The 11,072-nt window shown below is 36.9% G+C and overlaps 1 protein-coding gene across 1 annotated transcript; it reads right to left on the minus strand.

The window, feature by feature from the left end:
- Nucleotides 1-6,788: 6,788 nt before the first annotated feature.
- On the minus strand, nt 6,789-7,745 carry LOC137715322 (uncharacterized). Its single transcript, XM_068454609.2, has one exon. The coding sequence runs from the start codon at nt 7,578-7,580 to the stop codon at nt 7,131-7,133; it is 450 nt and encodes a 149-aa protein (XP_068310710.2). The 5' UTR covers nt 7,581-7,745; the 3' UTR covers nt 6,789-7,130.
- Nucleotides 7,746-11,072: the final 3,327 nt, after the last annotated feature.

The raw sequence follows: 11,072 nt of genomic DNA on the forward strand, positions 1-11,072 counted from the left end.
CACCGATGTATGGGGACTAGCAAATGAATCAATAGAAGGGTTTAGGTACTTTGTCTTATTTGTTGATGACTTCTCTCGAATGAGTTTTGTGTATCTTATGAAATCAAAGAGTGAAGTCCAAACTATTTTCATATGCATGTTAAAACACAATTTTAATCAAACATTAAGGTGTTGAGATCAGATAATGGCATTGAATTTCTATCCAACAACATGCTTCAATACATAAGTTCTCAAGGTATAATACATCAAATCAGTTGTGTAGGGACTCCCTAACAAAAGGAGTAGCTGAGAGAAAAAATAGAGATCTCTTGGAGAAGACTTGTGCTCTTATGCTTCACATGCATGTTCTAAAGAAATTTTGGTCATTAGCCATCCTCACTGCCACTTACCTTATTAACCGACTCCTAAGTCATGTGCTAGGGTTTAAATCTCCCTATGAAGCACTCAAGGGTAGAAAAATTGATTTGACACACCTCAAGGTACTTAGATGTGTTTGCTTTGTTCACATTTAAGCCTTAAACTATGACAAATTAGATGCCAGGGCAACCAGATGTGTATTTATGGGGTATTCTTCCACCCAAAAGGGATACAAGTGCTATAATCCAGCCACTAAGAAGTGTGTTGTGTCAAGGGATGTGAAATTTGAAAAAGATTACCCTTATTTTACTCACAAAGGGAATACTGCAGGTCAAGGGAATGAACTATTTGAAATGTTTCCATTTCCTCCAGTCATTAATAATCCAGTGTTGGAAGAAAGCTCAGCTGCTGTGATGCCAGATATTGAAGAATAACAAACTGACTTAATCTTTGATCATCGTATCTCTGCCAATGAGGGAGATGAGGAGTCTCATTCTGATCATTCACAATCTCCTATTGAGTCTCAAGGGCTTAGAAGAAATCTTCCTCGAACCAGAAAACCTTCAACTAAGCTGCAAGACTATGTTACTTATGCATCACGACATCCTATCAGTGAAAGTATTAACCTTGGTGAGTTCTCAACATCCCATGCTGCATTTCTCTGTGAAATTGATAAACACAATGAACCTAAAAGTTTTCAAGAGGCATCTCTCCTCCCACAATGGAATCAAGCCATGGCAGATGAGCTTCGTGCTCTAGAATAAAATAAAACTTGGAGCTTGGTTCAACTACCACTAGGAAAAAAGGCTGTTGGAAGTCGTTGGATTTACAAGATTAAATTCAAGGCCGATGGTTCTATCGAGAGACACAAGGCCAGGCTTGTTGCTCGAGGGTTCACTCAAACCATTGAGGTAGATTACAAGGAAACATTTGCATATGTGGCCAAGATGAATTCAGTGAGGGTTCTACTCTCAGTTGCAATCAATTATGGGTGGACTCTTTATCAAATGGATGTGAAGAATGCTTTCCTTCACGGAAAGTTACAAGAAGAAGTGTACATGCAACCTCCTCCAAGTTATGATGGTATTAAAGGCAACATGGTTTGTAAACTGCACAAGGCAATCTATGGATTGAAACAATTCCCAAGAGCTTGGTATGCCAAGCTCAGCTCAGTTCTAGAGAACGCTGAATTCCTACAAAGTAATGCTGACTCCTCATTGTTTGTAAAAATTGGCACTAGTAGGAAATTGGTAGTGCTTATCTATGTGGATAATCTCATCATCACAGGAGATAATGCCGTTGAAATTGAGGACTAAACTCTAACTACGCCAAACCTTTGCTATCAAAGACCTGGGAAAGTTGAAGTATTTTTTTAGCATCAAAATGGCAACCTCTTCAAATGGACTGTTTCTACATCAACGAAAATATGTATTGGATCTTCTTCAGGAAGCAAAAATGCTTGATTCTGCCATCACTCCCGTGGACTTTAAACTAAAGCTCAACATAGATGGAGAAGTCATGCACGATGTGAGCTACTATCAATGATTGGTGGGCAAACTTATATATCTCACCATCACACGTCCTGATATCACATATGCAGTGAGCTTGGCAAGCGAATTTATGCATTCTCCTATGGTTGATCATCTTAACATGTTAAGAGAGTCCTGTGTTATCTCAAGGGTTCGATAGGACAAGGAATCATCATGCGTAAAAACAAGTTCAATGCCATCAGTGGCTACACTGATGCAAATAAGGCAGTGAATGCACTTGATTAGAAATCTACCACTGGCTATTGCACGTTTGTTGGTAGAAATCTTGTCATTTGAAATACCAAGAAGCAACATGTTATTGCTCGCTTCAGCGCAAAAGCTGAATATCGAGCCATGGTAGCCACTGCATGTGAACTTATATGGCTTAAAGGGCTTCTTTCAAACTTAGGGTTTACTAGTACTACCCCTTATGTCTCTTATGTGTGATAATCAAGCAGCCATGCACATTGCTACTAACCCTGTGTTCCATGAAAGAATGAAACACATTAAAGTGGACTGTCATTTTGTTAGAGCAAAAGTGCAAACTCAAGTCATCTGGACCATCTTCATGCGAAGCCATGATTAACTAGAAGACCTCTTTACCAAGGCTTTGGCATCTGCTCCATTCCATCGTTTTCTAGGCAAGATTGGCTCGATTAACCTCTTCAATCCAGCTTAAGAGCGAGTGTTGTGATGTTGCATCTATTGATGTTGCATATGATTGATGCTGCATCTACTGATGCTGCATCAGTGATGCTGCATATGGAGTCTACTACCAAGGTGAACCCTAAGGTAAATCTCAAGGGTACGGCTCATTATAATCTTTAGGGTAGGGGTATGCAAATCACATTTTTCCCTTGATTTAAGGGAGGAAACTGATTCGGGTAATGTCTTTGTGTAAGGTTTAGATTAGGTAGGCAACATGCCTTCTTCTTTCTTGTCGACTGCTTGTTGCAGCCATCATTCCCATCTTTTTTCCCTCTCTCTTCTCATATATACGCGGACTTACTCTTGTACAAACATACATGAAATATACATTGAAACTTTAAAACCAGAAAATCTACAAAGTTAGATTCATGAGACCATTCTCTTTCGTATACATATCCTAAACGTTCCTGATCATAGGATTGCCAATTGAGCATTGACAGTTCGTTAAGATCAGTATGTGTTATGTCTTCTCTTAAAAAGAGTGACTGGTCTCGAGTCATTGGTGTGACCGACACCAAGACAAGCATGTAAGTGCTTAACAGAGAACGAGTCCACTAAACACGATCAATGAGAAGTTCTCATACTCATGTCATATGAGAACTCATGGTTGGGATAATGCAAAGTAGTCCCTTGACCTGAGGCATCATAGTTGTCTTGTGGTTAGGTCCTTGATCTTTGACTATGTCAAAGTTGCTCCGTCAAAGGGTGTACACGGCATAGTTGGGGTTAAGCCACTTAGCCATGGAGGCAAGTGAATGCACAACAAGGGATCTCTAACCTTCAAACCATTTGAGGGAGAATACTCTATGATATGATTAAGAATCTCTGACTAGAGTATGAATGAGATTTAGGAAGTCGTTCCAAATCACATTCAAGGTAATCGTATAAGTAAAAGAATCACATTGGATAGTAGAAATGAATAAACTATCAAACCAAACAATGTGGTCAAGAGTATTGTATTAGAGAAAGACCGTATTGCATTGTAATCCTAAACTGAATAGGTTCTCCACATATTCTGATTAGCTTGGGTAGCCATGACATACTGCTAGATGTCACTCATGGTTTGTGGAAGCCCTAAAGGTGTATAATCACTAAAGGGAGAATTGAAAGTATGTTTCAATTCACAATCGATTTGAAGAGTTTTAATTGCCCACTGCCTCGCTAAAAGGAACGTAATAGATCGTACACCGATTAAGGTAGAGATTGAAGAAACAACAGAGATGAGTAAGGATAATTAAATGGTTTAATTATTTATGCCTTGGATTAATTAATATGTTAATTAATCAAACGAATATGTTCGTTATAGAACTCAGGTTGGTTTTGGGGCGCAAGGCCCAATGGGATTTGAATGTCAAGCCCATTAACTCAAGTTGTATGACAACTTGAAAACACAAGGGGCTTGAAAAGCCTAATGAACCCTTAAGGCCAGCCACATTAGGGGATGAAGGGTTTTGGTTCTTTTGTCACTTAATTGAAGGGACTGTATAAAGAACTTTATAACATTTCATCATTAGGGTTTTTTGAGGAAATTGGAGAGAACTCAATGCTCTCATTTCTCTCTAAGAGACCGGCCACCCTAGAGGAAAATAGCTAGCAATCTTTCTTCCTCTAGGTTACTCATCTCTTCCTCAATAATCTCCTTGGTGTGGAGACTTAGAGGTTCCCTATTTTGGGAACTTGGAGAATCCATTCCTTCATCCTCCTCCAAGAAATCGATGGAGCTAAGAAGTAAGGAATGAAGGCCTTATCTCTTGGGTGATTAGCATTTGCTTATGCAAAGAGGAATCAACAAAGGTATAAGATTTCTCAACTCACTTTGTTTTGAGTTGAGTCTTGATTCACTATAACTACTAGGCCTTGAATTTCATGGGTTAAGTTTTGTTTTTGAGTGCATACAAGCATGATTCCGCCTTTTAGTGGTTAATAGCATGCATAGATGTTGCTCGAATTAACTAGTTTTCACAAATATATCCTTCATAACTATGGTCATTTTCGTCAACTTCGTTAGAATTTTGTCAAAATGAGTTATGTTGGAAGGACCATTGCTACAATTGGGTTAAAGTTGAGGGACCATTGCTCCAATTAGGTTAGAGTTGAATGACCATTTCTCCAGTTGGATTAAAATTGAGGGACCAATGGTAATGGACTTTTCGTTGAGGGACTATAGATGCACGTTTTGATGAGTTGAGGGATCATTGCTCTAATTGAGTTAAAGTTAAGGGACCATTGCTACAATTTGCTCCTCGATAGTATTAGTGTTGACAAATGAAATGACGTCGTTTTAAGTGGATTCTAGATTCGGTTTTTTTTTTTTTTTTTTTTTAACTTCTGAAACCGAAACCGAATTAACTCATTTTGGTTTGGTTCGGTTTGTTTAATTTAGTTTGGCTTTTTTCTGATTCGGTGTTCGGTTTGGTTTTTTTTCGTTTTTTCGGTTTTTCGAACCCACCCTTACTTATAAGCACATGTAAAGTCATTCCTTCTATTAATGTGGGATTCATCCTCAACATGTCCACTCATATGTGACAAATTTTTCAATCCTAGTATGTGGACAACACAAACAGAATGACGTGGAGCATGTGGCCGTTGGGCTTCACACGTGAGACAACTTTCCTTGATACCATGTCTCTCATTTCTCCGTCCGATGTGGGATTAATACTCTCTATTGAAGATTGGCTAAAACAAGCTCTAATGTAGTGATAGTGTGTATCCACATTCTTTGTGCGAACTTGAAATAGTGGAGTTGAAGCAAGGGATATGGCTGAAACATTATCATGTAAGGCTTTACATGTGTATTGAGTCTCACATCGATAAATTACTGAGTTAATGTACACTTATATTGAGTCTCCCATCGATAAATTACTGAGTTAATATATGCTTTATATATACAGTGAGCCTCATTAGTGCCTAGTCGTTTTGGTTTGTAATGTTGACGTGGCATATACTTTGCCTTGGATCATTGCATTTTCTTTGGTATAAGAGGGAAGGCCCAAGGTAACAAAAGCTTTATCAGCATTTTCACGGCCATAATTAACCATTAATCAACCTCAGCCTACTTCCGAGAGTGAGGGAGAATCTTAAAATGTGTTAGCCCAAATCCAAGGTTTTAGTTATTATATGTAGTTGAGATCCTTTTTTTTTTTTTAACAAACAACATTATTTACATTAAGAGGTGAGTGAGTGGGCTAAGCCTCATAATAGGTTAGCCATAATAATGCGGTTCAAATTTTCTTTTAGCGAAAATCGAATATAAGATCTCTCACTTACAAATGAAGAGGAATATCACTAGACCGTAGTACTCAGTTGTAATTAAGACCCAATTAGGTAAATAGTAAAAATACACAAAAAAAATTTCTATTGTTGTTGGCTTTGTGTGATTTATTTAATTAAAATGGTCAAAACGAGGGGTGGGCATTTGAGAGGCAAAAAAATGATATGTGAAAACCAGATCTCTTCGATTATAAACACAATATAATCATTTAAATTTGTTATTTATAATTTTTCACACGAAATGGAAAAGAAAAAAATGCACGGAGTTCAAATTTAGTCATTTTAAATTAGAAAATGTTACATAATATTTCGAAAAGATTACTTGGTTCCATTTTACTTTTCATCCAAATGGATTAACACGTGTATCAAGTTTCGTGGAAGCACGCAAAAGAAAGATTAATGGTGCACTTTCACCTATGATGAAGACTTTTGAAACCACGAGTCAACGTCAAGGATTGGAAGGAACCTAAGGAGTTGGATTCCATCTTTTTGGCATGGAAATATACATTAAGGGGTGTGTTATTCACACATCTCATTTTACTTCTTACACATTCCTTGATAATTTATGTTCGTTGATTTTCTTTAATTCATTCAATCCGATAGCCGAAAATTAAAAAGGTGTGTGAGAAGTAAAATAAGCTATGTGCATATCACACTCCTACAACAAATGCTTTAGACTTTGTCAAAAGGCAAAGCCACCCAACCCTAGAGAATAAAGGCTCCATTTTTCTGCAATCCCCTATTTTGGAAATGTGATAAATTTAACAAAGGTATTTGAAAATTTACGATAATAAATTGCATAAAATTAAACGTAAAATGAATGAGTAAAATTTGTTAATATCTTGATGCGCTTAAATTCGCAAGCTATTGTAATGACACCCGAATCTTAGAGAGAGTTAAAAGTATGAAAAGTTCAAAGCTCCCTAAGAAAAAGAATGACAAACTGTTTTATTCAACTATGATCAGATAGATGTACATCCAACGACTCATCTACAAATGGGTGCACGTGTCGACTGTAAGACAATGAATCACATCACGACCGTCCAAATCCACCAAGAAACTGCCAAACCCAATAATCACCATATGGATTGAAAAGACACAAAGTTAAACAAATCTGAAAAGAAAAAAAAAAACATTAACAAAAAAAAAAATAGAAGAAAAAGAAAATAATAGATCTCGACCGTCCATCAAAACCCAGATCTGAGAGTCGATGAGGAGTCTCCATGCGGACGAATAGCAAAACCCGAAAGGGTAAACCCCATGAATCTAAGCCAACATAACGGCGAAGAAGACTCCAGCAAGAGCAGTTCCAGCAATAACAACGTGGCTGATGGCGGAGGTGCCACTTGGAGGAAGAGCCTCAGCCGGTGGGGAGTTCGGGCTTGCGCCAGAGGGAGCAGGTGGGGACGACGGAGACTCAGCAGATGGTGTGGAAGCTGGTGTGGAAGCTGGTGGGGAGGCACTTGGGGTTGGTGCTGTCACTGGTGATGGAGTTGGTGACACGGTTGGTGTTTTGCTGGGTGATGGAACTGGTACGGCTGATGGCGGTGTAGCGGTTGGTGGAGTGGCAGTTGGTGGGGTGGCGGTTGGTGGGGTGGCGGTTGGAGGCGTGGCGGTTGGGGGTGAGGCTGTGGGTGCAGCTCCTGGGGCCTGGGCTATGCATGATGTGGCCAAAAGACTCAAAACCATCAAAACTTGGAACCCTGCAAAACCCATCTTCAGTTTTAGAGAGAGAGAGAGAGAGAGAGAGAGAGAGAGAGAGAATTTGATGAGCGAGAGGGAGAGAGTGGGAGTTTCAGAGATGTGGGAGTGAGGGGGTTTCAAAAGGAGAGGGGAATATAAAAAGGTTGGAGAGAAAGTGGGGGGGTGCTGAGGGACAGCGTTACAAATTCAATAATGCTGGATTGAGATTCCTACAATGGTTAAATTATATAATAATTTTGTTAAGCCAGCGAGGGTGGTCGTGTGAATAATTGGTCAGCCTTGGACACCCTTTCTAATAGTTTGAACTTTCTTCAAGGATCACCTACGGGTAGAACCACCAAACGCGGTTTCGTTTTGTTTCGGTTCGCTTCGCTTCGATTAGGGTTGTATTAGTAATCTAGTGTAAATTGTTGAAGAATGTAACTTTATATCCGAAACTAAACAGAATAAATACTACTTGTATTGAATGGTTTTGCTTTTAATTGAATCGTGATATTTTGTGATAAAACAAAAAACCTATCAAAACTGTGACATAATGAAATTGTGATAATATTATGAACTGCTGGCGAGACTAAAAAATCATTGATAAAAGCATGGTTTGTGCGCTTTTAAGATTGTATGATGTAGGGGGGAAATTGTGTTTGAACATGTCACATGTATTTGGTTGCTGATGAGGGTTAGTAATACGTCTCTTTCTACCACATTTTCTGGTGTATTAGCATTTTGGCAATATAATAGTGAGGATCTTAGCTTTTAATAGTCTGGATTTGGTCGTTTTGCCCTTTTCAACAACTACAAGTGTGGTCGATGATTTTACTAAAATGACCCTTTCATTATCAGTTGTTGTCCATATGCATCCTTAATCAACAATCACACTATCTTGTTTTTAGAAAGGCTAAATAACTCTCTCATTCTTTTGATTTGCTCAGATTTTCAGTTTGGTACTTGTCATTTTGGTCATTTTTACGTAATTTTAAAGGTAATTTACAGATATATATGTAACGTAGCAATTCAAAAAATAGATAAACATATTTTACGAGATAAAACACACGACTCAAATACATCAAACTCAAACCACAAAGATCAAAATGAGTATTGAACTCCTTAGATTGCCATCAAATGCACCAAATTTACTAATCGCATGGTATACGTTATCTCTAAGAATTATGAGATCTACTATAAAGAATATTGTGACATACTTCTATTAGAGTTGTGGTTTACAATATAGTTTGTACAATCAATCTTTTTCTTACAGTTAGCTTTTTCCACATTGTATTTTGTTACGAAAGTTATCCATGAATAATGTTACGATGTTTAACGTGCATAAGATAGATAAATAGCATGTGTAGGCCATTTGGAGCTGTGATCAATGATTTAATCGAAATTGGGATCCAGCACATTGTACATTTGGATGAGGGGCCTTTTCTTCTATACAATAAACTTCCATTTGTTTACTTAATTTTATGGCACATAGGTCACAGGGGTAATGCTTGGGGAGAGAGAAAATGTTTTATAACATAATTAATCTTATTTTATCAGATTAAGTTATAATTTTAATCATGTTACCGTTGCTGAGTTGCAAATGGAAAACAACTAACATGCTCATTTCAACTAACAGAATTAAAAAAATTTCCTTGGCCTCTAAAAAATAATTGTCTTCTTTGTCGTCTTTTGACTTCGTGCATGGAAGATTGGAAAGAAATACGTTTAATCTCTGGTGCATTTGAAGAGAACAACTGAAGAGAACAACTCTCCTCCTATATCATCTTCATTTTTTTTGCCTTGTGAAAACCCATTCTTCTACTACTTAATTATGATTTAACATAATCATTCTGATGAGTATGGTAGTAACAATTTAGCTTGATGTGTAGTACGAATACGTTTTCAGATATACACCACTTGACGTGTTGATGCAATATTATACTAAATTTTTTTCGAATTTGAAGAAAGTTGAAATTCCACCATAAAGCTAATTGGTAATGTGGAAAATAGTTCAATCTCTTATAAGCCATTATAAGGTTTCTACTTTCACCAATGTGGGACTCTTTTACCTTCACATTTTCACACGTCCCCTTACTTATGGCGAATTTTCAAGCCAAACACGTGGAAAACACGAATTGGGTGACGTTGAGTACGTATGGTCATTGGGCTTTACACATGGGTCAACCTAGCTCTGATACCATGAAGAAAGTTGAGGTTTCATCATAAAATTAATTGGCAATATGGGGAGTACTCAACTTCATATAAGTTCTTGCAAGTTTCTACTTTCACAATGTATGACTCTTTTACCTTCACATCCTCACAAAATTTATGTCATTATCTAGGCATTGGTTTCCCCATCTTAGATTTGGGGTTTGGATATTAATATGTTGCTACACATTTTTAATTTAGATCAATTTGATGCATGCTATTATAGTGTTACGTGGTGTATCAGATATACGTAAAACTTTTTTATGGCAATTGTATCATGACATGTAATTAGTGGCAATTAGCAAAATTATACCCAATGGAACAAAGTAGCTTACTAAATTTTTGGTATTGTATCCCATCATTGTCATCAGTTGAGTGGAACTTATTTGGCCTTATTTTATTTAGTGACTTATAAACATATGTTTAGTTGCATGATGAATAGGAGCTGGCAGAAGCTGGCAAGAAGAGATGCAAACATGTTCTCCACCACAAGTCTTCTACATGATTATTGGTGAGAAGATGGTGTTAATTTTAAGTTGTTCACAAACATGGAGACATTGGAGTCCCAATAAATTGGCTTTGTGAATTAATCGAAGACATATACATATAGATTGGATTGTACAGTGGGAATTTAATTTTAGGAGAAGATGTAATCACTTTTTTGTTTTTTAATTCTATTGATTCAAACTTTATTGTTTTTTCAAATTTTTTATCAAGTTACCTTGGTTTTTGTCTATGTTATTAGTTTAATAAATTATAATATTTACATATCAACATATTTAAGTTTTATAACTAAAAATTATCTGACTATTTTCAAATAAATCCATTTAGTGTTACAAAATTTTTATAGCTAAATTTTTATCATATATTTCTATGTACAACTTTTTTTGTTCTAGTTTATACCCATATATTTCTTTTCTTTTTTTTTTTTTTTGCCCCTATTTTTTGAACTTTTATTTGTACCCATAATTTTTTAATCCTATATTTCAACTTATAAATTGACACACCCCGACCGAAATCAAGGTGTGTTGGCCATCACACGAAGGTGACGTAGCCATGTGCACAGTGCGGAAGCAATAATAATATAAGAAATGTGAATAAATAAGAACCAAACTAACTAGAGCACTAAATAAAATAAGGAGCAAGACAAAAATAAGTGTGAATTCACAACCAGAGCATAAGTAGCCTAGGTGCAGTCCAGCAGGACAAATACTAATTATACAACACCAAAGGTAATCCTACACTGGTGATAATCTGTCAGAGCTTCCGTGGATTCCTCGCAAGCCACCAAAAAGCACTCTTAACTAGAACCTG

This window comes from Pyrus communis, chromosome 15 (assembly GCF_041283825.1).
Source record: "Pyrus communis isolate YQ-2024b chromosome 15, ASM4128382v1, whole genome shotgun sequence".
NCBI classification, from domain to species: Eukaryota; Viridiplantae; Streptophyta; class Magnoliopsida; order Rosales; family Rosaceae; genus Pyrus; species Pyrus communis.

Bases quoted from the DNA above. Each gene is read 5' to 3' on its own strand.
- LOC137715322 (XM_068454609.2), bottom strand. From the start codon at position 7,580: ATGGGTTTTGCAGGGTTCCAAGTTTTGATGGTTTTGAGTCTTTTGGCC.